This window comes from Nipponia nippon, unplaced genomic scaffold, assembly GCF_047370975.1.
Source record: "Nipponia nippon isolate SJK-2023a ecotype South Korea unplaced genomic scaffold, ASM4737097v1 scaffold_4, whole genome shotgun sequence".
Classification (NCBI taxonomy): domain Eukaryota; kingdom Metazoa; phylum Chordata; class Aves; order Pelecaniformes; family Threskiornithidae; genus Nipponia; species Nipponia nippon.
Window position 1 is genome coordinate 2,185,731 of NW_028262358.1, and position 16,983 is coordinate 2,202,713.

The window sequence follows — 16,983 nt, forward strand, 5'->3', positions numbered from 1 at the left end:
CAGCATGGTCAATGTATTTGCTTCTGTTCTTATTTTGTATTGCAAAACATTTGACAGTTTTCTAAGCATTAAAGCGCGTTGAATACTGGAAGATATAAACACAAGATCATCCATGTTATGACATGCAATCAGCTCAATGAATGAGAAGTGTTATAAGTCAGAGACTTCTTTCGGCTCAGTATGGTTCTTAAAACTGATCTTATTAGGTCTAATCGCCATGCTTGCGCTGCAATGATGCGTAATATATATGTTAGAAGCTTTGATATACTGTTTGCAATGATAAAATGGAATGAACAAGGATAAAATGGGTAAAGGTGCTAATACAACATAATGTCAACAATGATATGGGATCCTTGTACAGTGCAGGTTACTGCAGGGATACTGTATTTTACATAATAACAAATAGAAGGATCTGAAAAAGATGACATCTGATGATATTCACCTTTACTTCACAGAACTAGAGAAAATTGTCCACCCCTCATTATAAAATAAAACAAAATAAATCAATAGAACATTTTGGCAACAACTGATGAATACTTGAAGAGTGACAGACCACCATATAGCCTTGCACTATTTTCTACACTTTCTTTAAACAAAAAATTACAGTGATTTCTTAACAAAAGGCTTATGAAATGTGTCATTTAGAACTATTTAGGTTAACACAGTGCACTGTAAACTTATATACACAGAGACGTGTATATAGACAACTACGTATACAAATATATGCAATCACAATGCACTGAATATATATGTATGTGCGTGTGCTTGTGCATGTGAAGGTGTGGGTACGTGTGTGCCCATGTGCACATATATAAAGTATTCAGTGCCAAGGTTTAAAAAAAAAAAAAAAAAAAGAAAAAAGAAAAAGCTCCAGCTCCTTGCATCGTAGCAGGACTCGCACATTGCCAAAGAGGAGGAAAAATACAGCGCAGTCCAGGGAGAGGTTAGTGAAAAATTAGTAATGGAAGCCAGTGTAGCCATTTAAAAGAAGCTGAACTGTCATAAAGTCTTACACATGGAGCGACGGTAGAAGGCCTTCATTTTGTCTTTTTCCTTCGGTCTGTTCCTCAAAAAGGGCAGTCTTTTCAGTGCAACCACTTTTATGTCATAGCATGAGGAAAAACGGAAACAGGGAAATGAAAGAAAAAAAGGGAGAAGAACAGATGGAAGTTAAATGTTGAAACTAAGGACAGAAATGAATGTCTGAGTTTAAGCTATGTAAGCTATGCTAAAAACTATCATTCTCATGCTTCTGTGTGATAATGAAATATGAAAACTACACTGAAATATGAAAACTACACTGTGAAAATTTTAATATACTCAGAAATGCACCGAAAATAATGAAGTGTAACACAGTTTGAAAGTTCTAACTGCCAAGCTCTTGAAAAAATAAACGTAACTTCTGCGCAGACGATTACAGAAATTGACGATGATGTAGTTTTTACTGTGAAAAATAACATTTCTTGAACATAAAGAAAAGCGTGAAGCAAAAAAAAGCTTAAAATGAAAGCAACTCTAAGTACAACTTCTACTTTAAAAGATGTTCACATCATTATTTTTTGAGATTAATAACTTTTGTAATATTTTGCCCTGCATCTCTAGTAGGACACAATCTAATATCAGTCTTCATTTGCTACACATTTTGTGCTCATTAATAAATTTTGGTCATCTGCTGTCTTGTGGAAGAATTACATGTGCCTTATGTTCAATCTGCTGTTTGTGTGCAGTGACTTTAACATTTTACTGAAATAATCCACTTCAAATCTGTAATAAGAAAAATATAATCAAGACATTGGCTGGAACGGTATACACCAAGTTTTTTAGCTGAAAAAATACCGAAGATTAAAAAAAAGGCAAAAGAAAATCCCAACGTGAGCGTTGCTGTAACATTTTGGGAGGGCTAAGAGAAAACTGAGATACGTAATATCAGGAAACAGAGTTAAAATTACAAATAGTATTAGAAGATGGAGGAGGGGGAAATCACAAGTTAATCCTGTCCTTAGGTTCAGCTATTCTGCATTAGTCACCGATTACTGGCAGACACCTGCATTTTGAAGCATCAGGAAAATGTGCCAGCTGACTGCCAAGCATACAGGAGCCACATGCAAACAACCAGCACGTAAAGATCCAGAAAAAAAAAATGCATAATGAAATTACCAAAAAGTTCTCATTTATGCAGATATGAAAGCAGCGTAGTCCAGTCTATCAGCCCAAGATCTGCTTATTTTATCTCTCTGAAGTCACTTTTGGGACACGTGCTTTGTCCTTTGCCTTGGTTTTCTGCTCAGCCAGCAGCTTGTTATACAGCAGTTTCTATTTGATACAGCAGTACCTATATACATACGCATTTACAAGTGCACATGAACCACCTTGAAAGAAATCTCCCTCTCCATCATATTCTTCTGTGTTTGCACTTCAGAGTGAGAAGTTTACAATGCAATATGTTTTACAGCTTCCAATGAACGCACGGTTGGCACAGCCACGAGCGTCAAAAACAAACACAAAAGTTTTCACAGTCGCAGAATATAACTGTCTTGACCAGAGAGGGACAAACACCCTCGTATGCCAAGTCCTTATGATGAAAAGCGGGGAGAACAGGTAGAAAAGAATGGCACACGTGCTACCTATGTAAAATAAAAGTACACAAAGTACAATTTCACCTTTGAGTTATTCACTACATAGGTATACAGATATTTTTTTAATTATGTAGGTAGGTACTTGTAGGTACTTCAAAACAACCAGTTTTTTTGTTTGTTCTGTTTTCAGATCAAGAAAGTATTCTTCCCCTTGTTGATCCTGAGGAAATAAGCCAAAACCAACATAAACACAGATGCTGACTGGCTCAAAAAAAAAAAAGCGGAGAGGCCACTAAACCTCCCATAAAGGAGACATGCACATTGTCTACCTTATTGTATATAGAAGTATGTAGCTTCCAATAGCTCCCTGCCAAAGGAATCTGAGGCACAGCATCAGCCTATTTTTCTAGCAGGTAAATAACTGATCAGTTTTAACACTAATGCCAAACCAAAGAGCTAATTCTGTCCTATTTCTACTACTTTTCATCATCATGGTGAAACGTGACTCTTGTAACTTCTATAATCCTTTTAGACAAGATAACTGATCCCTCTTAACTAAAAACGTCCATTCTAATCTTATTAAAAAGTAACCAGAGGATGTTCAAGAATCATTTGAGTCATCTGTGATGCTGGTTTGTTAACACGGATCACCTCCAAAAGGACCGATGTACGGCTCTCAGCAACTGTACCCAATAGAAAACTCCGCTGCAACTACTGATGTCCTGGAAATGGTACATCAAAACCTGACCTTTGGTAAAATGCAACCTCCTTGAGAGGCTACGTAAGTAGTTTCTGCATAGAACGTGACTAACGTCTTGCAAAAAATACTGGAATAGCGGAGCTACAGAAGAAACAAATGCGACACCACAAAGTTTAGCTTAGGCAGCTTTCACTCTTTACACCTTTATTCCAATAGACTTCAAAAATGGGATGGCAGGAGGACTATTTTGGTCTTAGCAATCATCTACTCTAAGAACTCTAGTTACGATTCATAACTTTTCTTTCTTTTTTCAGTATTCTATGAACACGGTCTTGCTTTCTGAGCTGAGAACGAGTGATGAGCATTGCAGAATTCCTCCACTGATCAGGAAATCTCCCATTTTGTAATCCTCCTACCGTTTGCTAGAAATACTCCGGGGAATTCTGTATGGATAGCATTAAAATTCCTAAATCGTTTTGTTCATCATGCACACAAGAAAATGTTAGGCAGACATCTTCTAAGTGTTTTGGTAATAGAAAATGGAGCCAAATATACTTATTTTACTTCCACTATGATACAATGTGTCTGCTACTGGTACTACTATTTAAAGATAACAGGCTTACTAATAGCCTTAATTCCTTGGGATGTTGTTAATAATCCTAAATGGCTAAAGTGGAGGCTAGCAATAGTAATCTGTTTTTCTCCACAGGAAAAAAAAAAATTTCCACTTGCCTGCCTTGGGTTTTCTATGCAAAAGCTCAGAATGGTATCCCACCCCCCTGAGAAAAAAGGCTCTGCACAAAGCGGATGTCAGATCTGTGCTACTCACCTGGGTCAGCCACTGAATACAGATAGAAAAAGCAAAAGTGCAACCCTGCAGTCAGAGGAGCATGCAGTACCCACACCGCCTGCAAGATTTAACTTGTGCTGCATGCGGTAGCAGCCAGACAGGCACCCCCTCCTTTCCAGAGGGCCTCTGGAATCAGACACGGGCTCCACGCACTCTCGGAGACCTCAGGTGCTGTCTTCTCTGCAGAACAGGGTAACCTGATTTTTGCGCCAAGATCACCTATCTTGGTAAGAGGATAGGTCTCTTGAAAACATTTGCATGAGAAAGCGTCCTGTATTAGGAAAACAGTCTCCATCACCACCTTCAAAAGAAGAAAATCTACAGATTTCACACAGCAAATCTGTTTATCCATAGTGGTAGCAGCAGGATAATTCACTTTGGAATCAATACGTCCTCTCGTTTTCTCTGACAGGTGATATGGGATAGGAAACCTATACATCTCAAAGATCACTTTACGTCAGATACTCTGTCCTCTAGCTTTTGAGAACACCACTGATTTGTGCCAGTGACTGCCTTCTCTGGCCTACTGAATGACACGCAGGACACTTCACCTCAGCAGTTCCCTCTGGAACCACCGCCATTCCCAGATGCAGGAGATCAGGGTGGAACAGAACCTGTCTCTTCCCGTACCCAAAACTGCCTCCAACCAGCGTGGAAAGCTACAATACCCGAGCATTTGCACAGACAGGCGGCACCTTAGAGGTTTTCTCTTTCTTGTAGCTTCTTTCAGTGGAAGCTGCGCTGCCAAGCCACTTCTTACAGAAAAGAAAGGAGCCACAGTATCTTGATATTTAGGATTTACAGTTATTCTAAGAGCAGAAGAAATATACTGCAAAATGTGCACCATTACCGGTACTTCTCACACTGAGATATTCTCTTAACTTTGTGAGACACAAACTGTCTCGGTAAGATTGTCAGCATTGAATTGGCACATAACTCATTCAAATTCTATCAAAAACTGTGGTTTCCATGGTGACACGTGCAATGGAGGAAGGCTAGGATCCAGAATTAGATCAGCCCTTCCAGTTTGTGGATAAATACACTGGGATTAAGGGGAACATGAACAAGGTCCACGGAGTAGAAAATTAATGAGGTCTGAACAACTTCAAACCTCTTTTGAGGATCAGGCACCGTAACTTCAACCATGGCTCCACCAGGAGGGTAACTGCACGCTACAAGGTCCCAAGTATCATGCAAAGAAAACTGTCACATAAAAGAGCCCTTCCAGAACATGAAATTGTTGACAGAGATGCAGATGGTCTGAACCAAAGCATGCACACTCTTGATTCAAGCTGACACGCTTGCAAACACATCCACTACAGCTTCAGTCACTCCTGAAGTTCACAAGACTTCCAGTTTATACGTAACAGCAACAGTTGCTTTTAAAAAAAGTCAAAAGTACCTGTTTTGAACCTTAACAGACATACACTGAAAAACACTAAGCTTCCCAAATTGACAAGTCAGCAGCTAAAGTGATAATATGTACCCTCAAACTCACTATTTTCTTTAGTTATTAAAAAAATACTCACAAATCTGATTTTAAGTTTCCCTGAAAGAGTGTTTTTAGATGTTTTTAACTTTGACTAAGCTTCTGCAGTAAGCACAAAAGAAAAAATACATCATAATGGCTTTAATAGTTTCTAACACAGCAAATTCATAGCTGGCACAAAACCCAGAATATTGATCTGCTGTCTTTCGAAACCTAAGACATTAAATTTTTAAAAAGTATTGCAAAGATTTTAAGTGAATGTTAATGCACATGTATTCTGATGCTTTTACATACACAGCCAAAATGCTATTGGTGCATAATTACTAAATAGAGCCATTACAACCAGATAATTTGGCTGTAATATTCTCTCTCAAGTTGTGAGAAACTGGGCAGTTTATGATTCATGCCAAGGGTGGATAACAAAAACCAGAGATAATACATGCACATGCTGCACAGAATCTGGCCTTTTTTTTTATACTGCGGGCATCCTAACATGACGGCTGTCAGGCTCTTCCAAGGTTAGCAAATTGTGCCTGGAATATTTGATCTATCCACACCTCTGTAACCCTCCTCAGTCTCCCTGTCAGCCACTTAACTCTAATCTTTAGGATCAGTAATGATTCACATCTTTTTAACAGGTTATGTCTCTACATTAACTCTTCCTATTGCATATTTAAATATTATCAAAATTCTTCATCGTTGGTTTTGTGAGCTGCTGGAGGAACACCTTCAGACAGAAGATCTTTTTAGCAACTAAAGGATGTTAGCACAGCCACAGCATGGAAAGCACTTCCAAGACAAGGGGAAGGATTCATGCTGGGACAAGTGGGAGAAACAAAATAGGGTACTGGTGGTGGCATCTGACATTCTATCCAAAATTCTGCTCGTCTGACCCAGTAACAGCACCTGCTTCATCTTACCCAAGCACTGTAAAGCACTTTAACATTTGCATTTAGAGCTACAGAAATGCTAAAAAACAGTTCCTGCCCAAACACTCAAGGAGTCTGCAAGAAGTCGGTATAAATCTGTCATTAATAAATGAGTTCAGGCTTCATTCCTAATGACTTTAAAAATTATTTTTAAAAATTCTCCAAAACACGCAGCCTTTTCTGAGCACCTCTTAATTTTTAATCATATCAAAAAGACATTTAGCCAAGGATTATCAAAAGAAAAAAATGTTTTGCAGTACTCACTACTACTCTTTTTTGTCCCCAAGGTCTGGCCATCTTCGAGAGAGTTTGAGCCCACAGAGGAACTATCCTGACTGTCCTGGTGGGGCAGCTGAAGAAATCCTTCACTGGATTCTGAACGGGTAGGCGTAAGGGTCACGGACTTCAAACGTTCTCGACTAACATCCTTCTTAGATTTTATCAGCTTCCTCATTTTCAGAGTAATCCAGTTGCCCCTTCTGTTATCAATAATACAGTACATTTATTGCATTTACAGTACGTTACTTACGCCTTCAGACTTTTCCTAATTTGTATGCAAGAACACAGACATGATTCTGCTCCCCTGAAGTTTAAGGAAATCTTGATTTTTCAGCCGGAACAGAATAGGTATGTCATGTTTTAGATTTGTGTTTATTTTTATATCATGTTCATCAGTACCTTCTTGGTGGAGATGGTTCATAAAATTTATACTGATCCATTATCTTTTCCTCCAATTTCTCCTTCTGTCGCCTTAATTCATTTAGCTTGTCACTGTAAACAGAAATTAATGATAATGTATGCTTCAAAAACATACATATATATGTGTGAGTAGCATGTTCCTTTGGATATCTGTTATCTGAAAGGTGTCACTTTTCATGAGGAATTCTTATATAACACTTGTTTCTTATCGAAAAACTAAGGAAGAGATACAGCAAACAAGCAGTCTCATGTTTAACATTATGATATAAAATTGAAAAAATTTCCATTTGCTTTTATTACACAACAGAATTTCCCCCCTTTTTTAATAATAAAGAAGTGCATATAGACTAACAGAATCATTTAGACAAGCACATTTTCTCTTCTCTCAAATTCACTAAAAAAGTTTACAGATTACAAACAAACCTAGGAACTTTGCTTGAGGTAGAACGAGGAACAAATAAGTTTCATTCCTCATTTGCACCATCAGTAATGAACACAGTTGCACTGATCCTTTAGAACTAGAACTATAATGTTCATAGTTTGAGTTACCTGCTTTTCATATATCATTTAAATTTTTATTTTAAAAAGATAAACATTTCATAAGTAGCAGACACATTAATTTCTATATAAAACAAGTTTTTTCAAAAGAGATAGGTATTAGTGTAACTGCCCTAATCACAGTAATTTCATTGTTTTAAAAACTCACATGTACTGCCTTTGCTCTACATGGAAGAGATCCTTGCTTTCCATATTCTGCTCAAGTAATGTTCTATTCTGTAGCATTAATGTCTGAATTTGATCTAGTAGATGTCTGTTTTCCTCCTCCAGATTTCCTTTAAGCTGGCTAAGCAGCTGTTAAAATATATGAAATGGTACATGCATATATAGGTGAGCATATTTTACACAAAGATAATGAGATTATCAATAAAATTTAGGTCTTCAAAGGATTCTGATAGTCAAATCAAACAGAAAACTAAATCATGACTCAACTGATAAAAGCCTCTTTGATCCTTTAAATAACTTAAAACAGTTTACCTCACATGTGAGCCCCCATTTTTGTATTGCCTGTGCAACAAGCAAATTGTCTTCAGACCAATTTCATTATCTATAAGCCAAATGACTCATTCTCAAGCACTTCATATAATTCTACGAATCTACAAATACACTTACATAAATATTACAGTGATACCAGTCATGAAAGATAGCGTAATTCTCACATACCTCACATTGATTATTTAGTTTTGTAGATGTAATATCCAGTTGTTGGTACTGTTCTTTGAGTTTAGAAAACTCAGCTTCTAACCGTGTTTGTTCTAGTTTGGAATTGTTCAATAATGTTTTCAAATTCTTATGATCAGTTTGGAGAACTTCATTCTCTCTCAAGAGCTGACTGTATGTATGAGCAAGCCTGGAATTAAAAGGCACCATAAAAGAATATGTGCAGATAGAAGGAAACGTATTCATGACCCGCATTCCCTCTGAAGCATGAAATTTCCAGGACTCTATACTACTCCACAGAATACATACAAAAATTTCTTAGTATCACATGCTGTAGCTAACTCATCTCTTAGTCTGATTTTCTGAGGTATGCATTCTGCCTTTAAGCCGAACACTCCAGGTTCTCTGTATGTTTAAAAATAAAGCAGGATTTCTAAATGCAGACATCACAACTAGTTTTAAGATGCCACTTTTCAAAATACAAGAATCTTCCAAAATGGCTTGAATTTCTTGCCAACACAAAATAGTATGGAAATAGGAACGGTCCAAACTTTGGTAACCATGAAGGTTGCACATATTGATTCTTGGGCTCCCTTTGTCCCTACTGGGCCCTGCCGGGTCCCTTTCTAAAAAACAACCTCCAGTTCCTACTAGTCGTCCTCACACAACAGCAAAGGTAGGAGGCATTTAACTGTGAGCCTCTTTGCCAGATGAACAGATCTTAATACCTCTTCTTGAGGGGGGAAGAATCATGCTATGTAAATATTACTATTCAACCTGACTACTTACAGCAAGCTCTACCCCAGCTGCAGGGGTCAAGCAGGGCTTCGCCACCCACTGCATTTCTACTCCTACCGGCATTAACCGCGGTTTATCTTGCCCGTTAAGCAACTCGCGCAGAGCGGCTTGCTCCCTCTACAGCTCACAACCATACTGCACAGTGCTTGGCCTGGCATTCCTCAAGATGCTATGTGGAATTCAGTATCCTCAGGATATAAATTTTTTTTTTTTTGCTTGAGTTTTTTTTCCTGTTCCGTTTTTCTAAAATGACTCTATCGCAGACCAACGGAGTGGAGTTGCTATAAGGTATGGATTGTAAGTGTCCTGTATTGCAGCATCAGGTGTTAAGAAATGGTGAGAGGATACAACACTTGTTTAGACTGTACTGGCAAGTGCTCAGAGCTCTACTAATACACGTATCAGACTTCCCCTTTACCTTTCATTTTCATCACGAAGTTTTTTATACTCCGCTGCTACAGTTTCATGTTTTTCATTTTGCTGCAGCATTTTCTCCTGTTCTGTCTTGAGTACTTTCTCCAATTCTTCCAGCTGCACTTTCTGTTTCAGCAACTGATTGTACCTGCGAACAAAAATCACATTTAAGTTTCTTTTTTTGGAATGACAAAAAAAACACGGAGTTTTTTTGAAAAGGTGATCTTTCAAAGTTTTAAGACCTTAATGTTATATTTAAGTAATACTCATTTTATTCATACTAATTATACAGCATGTTTTGCTTAGGAATCACGGACTCTCATTTTACTTATGCATATTAGTATTTACCTATCTTCTAAGTCCTTATGCTCCACCTCCAGATTTTTGTGTGCAGATTTAAGACTTCCATGTTTAGCAATCAGAGATTCATACTCGGAAGCTTGCCGTTCATGCAGGTGTTCCAGTTTTTCATGATCTTTGAGAAGTGAATCATACATTGATTTCAGATCCTCACGTTCCTTGAGCACGCATTCATTCTCATTTTCTAAAGCAGACTGCTGGATCAACAGTTGTGCATTCTGATTCATAAGAGATGTGCTTTGAGAATTAAGGGTGGAATTTTCAACCTGCAGTCATAAACATGTGACAAGAGTTGCAAATTAATTTCATAGCCTGGATTATCTTGTCTATCTCCTCCTACTGAAAGATTTCTTCAGTTTAACCCTTAGCATCTTAGCAACCTTCTAGTTATTCCATTACCTGACAACTTTTAATGGGAATATTTTTTTTCTTATATCCCAACAGACAATTCCAATTCAAAATATTCCAAGAATATTTTTATAGCAGTATTGCAAGAAAGCACTTAAGCATGTGCTTAAACTGGCAGGCGGGGAAGAAATCAAATTATTATTTATCTTCAAGTATCTGTTAAAGTGCTATCTAGACAAGAGGCACGTTTTCCTCTCAGCGTTGACAACTCTAGTATCAAAATATCTTAGAGAAATGGATCACCAGTGATCCTCATATAGAAGCCAAATAGAAGCCAACGATCCTCACATAGAAGCCAGATCTGTGACATGACTAAAAGGAACTTTCATATTGGCAGATATTTCAAAAAATATATACATCTTTATTGTACAGAATCTCTGTTGTCACCATAAAACCATTATTGTACCCACATATCCGTTACAATGAGACTTCAAACAGCAGCATCCATTTAACAGAGAGAAAGGGAAATAAAATAATAGCTCCTGGAAGGAACTACCCATATTCTGCTTTACTGAGGAACTGCCATTCACAGTTCTCTTCCAGCAACAGGAATGTCAGTTGATCACTCTATGTACGTGTTGCGAGATCTGGTGGAAAGGACTCTTTTATAGAAGAGTACAATTTCTCCAACAATTATGTCAGAACAGTATTAATGTCTGTTAGTACATTAAAGCCTTCAGCATTAGACAGATTAAAAAACAGAACAAACACCAACTTTACTTTGTGTGACTCTGCAAAGATTAACCTAATCTAATCCCTGGATATCTTAAAGAATTGATGATACCTAACATGCTTGTCATCTGACCTGTATGAGGCTAGCTTCCTTCTTCCTATTCAAGAGATGAAAACCACACACTACTGAGGCTTCTAATACCCTCAGGGTTTCTGTTGGGGGGGCGGGGGGGAGAGGGAGAATGATCACTCCAGTGCACGCTGTTACTAAGGAACAAATCCCTTTTCTGTGGGAACTGCAGCATTCTTTGTTACAGATGAGAAAGCTGAACCTTTCACTGGAAATGAAGTAATGTCTGATGGCATGTGTATGCTGTGACACTTCCCAGACTGAATCCCGAGTTTGATTTAGTTCAGAATTCCCAGTTATCCTTTAAGGCATCCTTTCTCTTGTATGGTCCTTACAGGTATCAGAAGGAACAGTAGAATTACAGTTGCCTAAGAACAGTTTTGACATAGTCCAGGTAGACCAGCGTAGTTTGCACTTCAGATTTAGCTACTAGTTAATCACTCTTATTTACATGAACATATTTCAGCATTCATTCTGATTTAGAGTTGATGTAGAGTTGTCTTGCAACTTGCCTGAAGCTATGAGCAAAACAGCTGAATTCTCAAGGAAGGAGAACAACTCCCTTTCTCAGTGTGCTGGGTATAACATCATTCAGTCGACCCCAGCAACAAAAATTACATTGCATGGTTGGGTTCAACACAAAAAAAAAAGAAAAAGTATTAAAGGTGGAAAACGCTTCCTCCTCCCAACTCACTGCCTCAATACTTTCAAATATCTACAGTTCATTCATTCTCCACCTTTATCAGATAGGAAAGGCCCGTGCTGTTGTGCAATTCACAAGGCAAAAAAGGAACTACATAGATATTCCTGGTTTTTTGACAAATGGTATCACAAAATACTCAAGAGTTCTGAATCCCAGAGATATATCCTCATCTGTTTAAAATGGTATATTTCCATGCCCACGTCCACGAATTTTTCATGACTAGATAAGCCACAGTGTGTGCACAAATGTTCTGTTTTGTTCATAGGCTTGCCACCCACAAAGGGGAGTACTGTGCACTAATTAGATTTCAATGCGGTAGCTAGAAAGTGCATTTGTGGTACAACTGCGCTCTGCTCTCCAGAAAGAAGCAGGATGATAACTTGAGGCATTCACAAAATGCATTATTTGTCGACTTGTTTAAAGACTCCTTCACTCTTTGATTTCTATCCCTCCTCCATCATTTCTCACATTGTTTACTATTTCTCCTGAATTGTGGACTTTGTATTCCCTCTTTAAGTAGTTTTGATTCTTAGAGCTCCGAAAAGCATTAACAAGAACATTACACATATCGGGGGGGGGGGGGGGGAAAGGTATGTATTTAATAACCCTGTTAAAGTATGAAGAACAACATCTGAATTTTGGCCGTAAGAGCTGCAAGACTCTGTGGGTGACCATTTTTCTAATTTCCACGGTCACACATTACCTTTTTTTGCCTCTGAATTATCTAAATTCAATCTTCACATATTTATGTAGTTTTCTACGTTTTGTTTTGTTTGGTTTTTTTTTTTTTTTTTTTCTCAAATCTTCTGTACTTACCAACATCTTGATTTTCCTCTTAGGTATGGCTTTTAGGTTTTTTTTAACTCTATTTATAAAAACAGATGAAATACTGAATTTACTAGAGCCTCGTTGGACACACTACTTCCCTGACCTAATTTAGAATTAAAAAAAAGAAATAAAAAAAAATTATCTTAGAAGACTGGGTAAGAGATCTACTCTACTCCTAAGTATAAAGTCAAGAGTTTAAATTGGACAAATATAAAGGATTAAACCCAACCTCTAGAAATGTTATTATTCATCAGCAAACATAGTATTATTTGGCTGCCCTTATGCAGATTATTTGCACATTACATTCTTTTCCATGTCTGTACCAGAAGCGAAATATGACTTACAATATGTTATTGCCATTAACTTTAAAGCTTTCATTCGAAAAAACTTTGAATTAATTTTATTTTTGAAAGCAAAATAGGAAAATATTACCTGCAGCTTGGCATTTTGAGTTTGTAGAGTTGTATTTTGTTCCTGTAGAGAAACAGTCTGTCTCTGAAGTGCAAGAATCTGAGCCTGCAGATTGCTATTCTGTGTCTCAAGTTGCTTTAATTGTGTCTTCAATGCTTGCTTCTCTGCCTGCAGTGTAGCATTCTTTGAACATTAAAAAAAGAAAAAAAAAAAGGAAAATGAGTTCACAGCTTCGAGAACTTCAAGAAAAAAACCCCTGTTTCTCCAAAACAAACAAAGCAGCATGACTTTGCTGAGATTTACAGGGTGGAACAAAATGGTACACCACCTTCTATGACAAAGTATCACACAGTGATATTATCACTACGGGTTAAGATTGAAGAAATGGGTAACTAATATTGTGCCTATGGAGAAACAGTTAGAGAAATCTCCATGGCTCACGTGAATATGGATTACAGAAGAGGGACTTAAGAGATATCTGTGGATTCAAAAGGGCAAATTCAGGTTTCCACGTTTCCTTTCAAATGCTGGTCAAGTGCTTTACAGCATCTGTCAGTGCAGAATCCAACTGCTTCATAAATTATATTTAATTCACATTCTGCTTGGTATGTAAACTAGGTAATAAATTTTATACTTTCTTAACAATACTCTCATTCGTATTACTGGATCAGCTCACAACAAATAATTCAAATCAGAATAATATTAAAAACAAATCTTACATTCCTTTCTACTTCAATTAATCTATCTTTAACTTTCAATAATTCTCTAGTAGTTTCCTGATTTTCTTTCTCCCACTTATTGACAGGTTGATTGTCTTCTCCGCTTCTTGGAGGAGAATTCTGAACCATCCTTTCTTCTTCTTGTCTTTGCTTGAGAGCTTCATAGTTCTTTTTTACCTGAAATTATTTAGGACAACTTACATTAGGTTTAGAATTTTCCATTTTGTACATCCTAATTTATTACATGACCACAACCACTTTAAGAACAGAAAGTGCTACATATATGTTACTGTATTTGTGAATTTGGTTTTTGTGTATGTTTGGGGAGATGACATACAAATAATTTATGGATACTGATAGCTTAAGCAAAATAAACACTTGGGCTTTTAGTCATACTTGTCTAACAGAAAGAGACCTCTAGTTTCTATTTCATTTCAGTGCTTTCAGCTGTATCCCCCAAGTTTTATTATGAAGTACAACCACCAAGGAGATTGTATTTCTTTTTTTAACCAGCCCACCGAGGCTGTTCAAGGTAGATCAGGAAATGTAACTTACTAAGAAATGACTATTTTTGGCATCCCAAATCAAATCAACTTCAGATTATTATCCACCTGACATAGTCAATGACCAATCAGTAAACTCATCAACAACTTTTCATGTGATTTCAACACTGGGCCTGTATTACTGCAGTCTTAAAAAGCAAGCAGTCATACCTTTGTCCCGCCTTACCCCAACAATGCCCATCTTTTGCTGTCTTACACAAAAGGTCAAGTGTAGAAATAACAATAGCTGGTATAGGAGTAATTTAATCTTATAGAAAAAAAAAAAAAAAAAGTCATTCTCCTTACTGTTTTAAGTTCCTGACGGAGTTGCTGGTTTAAATTTGTTGATTCTTCTAAACGAGCCTCCAAAGCAGCAATTTTTTCTTCTTTTATTTCGAGAGACTTCTTAAGTGTGGATTCTAATTTTGACTCCAAAAGCTTGTACCTACTGATCAAGGACATCACACACAAAAAAGTCTGTATTTCAAAAAATTATTTGAGGTATTTAAATTCTAAAACTTTCTGAACAGTAGCCTCATAGCTACATTTAAAAACGCTTGAACGCTGCCTCTATTCAAAAGCATGAAGACACCTCAGTATTAATGTCAAGTCCTATGTCTAAAACAAGCAGAAGATGGTAGTCAAAAACATTTTTGAATTCTTCTTTCTTCTACAACATATTAGACATACAAAAAGCCACGTTCAGCCACACCGGTAGGGTGCTGGCTTTATTTGGATCATTAGCGCGCACGCGTGTGTGTGTGTGATGACAGCACTCTTCCTTCTGGCTCCACTCCAGTGAATCCAGCGGGGACCTGAACTAAATTAGAATGTGAAGTATTTGGAGAGCAAGATTTTCATCAATTTCTATTTCCTGCCAGCTCACAAAGAGGAGGCGCTAGGGAAGGAGAGGGAACACAGTACTTTGCAGGTGCATACTCATTTGATGTATGAATGTGCAAATTGCTCACTCAGCCCAGCTGCTGATATTTTAAGACTGTTACCACTCCTGATGTGTAATGCTTCTATTTTTTACCGTATTTACAATATTGTAGGGCACCTGAAAAACCCAACCGCATATTTGGGAGAGAAGTGGTCATATTTAGAAGATAATCGGTTTAGAACAGTATCTTCTGAAAACTGCCAGTGCAAGATACTCCAATGCATTATAAGCCCTTTTAGAAAATACTGGAAACCACACTCGTTAATCACTTTCAAGCACTTCAATCACTGTACATGTGCTCAGAATGTGGAAAACATCCCACTTCTCCCCACAGCAGGATAAAATAAACCAAACCACTAATATCCCCCTTTTTAATTTTGACAACTGAAGAATCTATCAGTTTAGTGAATAGAATAGATTGCAAGAGACTCCTGACTGGACAACAGCATTAGAGCTAGTCAGGAACTGGAGCAGAAGACCAATGGTAAGAGAATTAATAAGCAGAAAGCTGTCCAGTAGCATCATGTAGTAGGATGAGAATCCTAGATTTTAAGGTATGACAAGTAATTCTCAGGAACTTAAGAAACAGTAGGCAGTCTATGACTAGTAGAATAGATGGCATTTCATCTTCTTCAGCTGAAGCATATATTCAGCTGCAAATAAGAATTTCTGTTACTGAGAAGTTATACAATTATGTAGAAAACAAAGAAGGAAAAAAACTAATAGCAGAGACCCAATATCCAGTTTCCTTTTGAACACCTAATAATTGAACACCTAATAATGGAAGATGGTACAAATTTTCCAATATCATTGAGATTTGGGTATTTCAGATTCAGGGTCAAAATCCGTTAAGTCTTGTATCTAAAGACAACAGTCATTTGAAAGGCAAGAGAAGATGGAAAACATTTCAAAGTTAACTCATGAACATGGTCAGCTTAGGCCCTAATAGAAAGCCTCTGAAGTGCTATCAGGAGCATTTAACAAAAGAACACAAGCAGCTCTCTCCAATCAGGGAGGGAAAAATTGTGCATTTTTCATTTCTGTCATCAAAATGAGAGAGGCAGACCAAAACCACACTGAGAAGTAATTTTGGCCATAATGAAGCTCGCTTCCTACAGACCTGATGAAACCATTGCTAATGGCTCACCTAGGTAATAATATTAAGAAAGCAATCCAGGTACCTTTTGGATGAATGAAAAAGTTGAGAATAATAGAAAGGCAGGACAGTGGCAGAGCACGGTTTCAAAGCAACCACTTGGAAAACAAATATTCCACATTCACAATCGTCCAGCTCTACGTGAAGTTGTTCAAGATGGGTCTACATTCTGGTTTGAAACAAAGCTCAAAACAGTAGCATAGCCCATATTCCTTCACATCTAAAACTATTTTGTCACAAGCCTGAGCTCAGAGGTAGGCTTTAGATAATGTTCTGGGTAAGCTTCAAGATACAAAGCTTACTGCACACCTCCCCAGAGATCAGCCTGCATAGGCACATCATAGCCAGCCTGATATCCAAATATCTTGTACAATCAAATATTCCATCTGCTTTTGTGGTGCTTTCACATGGTCGGTGCCGGACAATCAAGTTTGCCAT

General features: G+C 37.5%; 1 protein-coding gene across 12 annotated transcripts in view; it reads right to left on the reverse strand.

Moving 5' to 3' along the window:
* CCDC88A (coiled-coil and HOOK domain protein 88A) overlaps positions 1–16,983 on the reverse strand; it is an 84,739-nt gene that overhangs the window by 16,568 nt on the left and 51,188 nt on the right. For 10 of the 12 annotated variants that reach the window (XM_087773872.1, XM_087773870.1, XM_087773869.1 and 7 more), the window contains 10 exons: positions 14,753–14,894; positions 13,905–14,081; positions 13,207–13,368; positions 10,022–10,299; positions 9,678–9,821; positions 8,465–8,651; positions 7,950–8,095; positions 7,223–7,315; positions 6,809–7,023; positions 1,014–1,097 (listed from right to left, as the gene is read on the reverse strand). In XM_087773872.1, the coding sequence (XP_087629998.1) occupies positions 1,014–1,097; positions 6,809–7,023; positions 7,223–7,315; positions 7,950–8,095; positions 8,465–8,651; positions 9,678–9,821; positions 10,022–10,299; positions 13,207–13,368; positions 13,905–14,081; positions 14,753–14,894 (1,628 nt within the window). The remainder of the gene's footprint in view (positions 1–1,013; positions 1,098–6,808; positions 7,024–7,222; positions 7,316–7,949; positions 8,096–8,464; positions 8,652–9,677; positions 9,822–10,021; positions 10,300–13,206; positions 13,369–13,904; positions 14,082–14,752; positions 14,895–16,983) is intronic. The other 2 variants (XM_087773873.1, XM_087773865.1) reach the window with 1 other exon arrangement.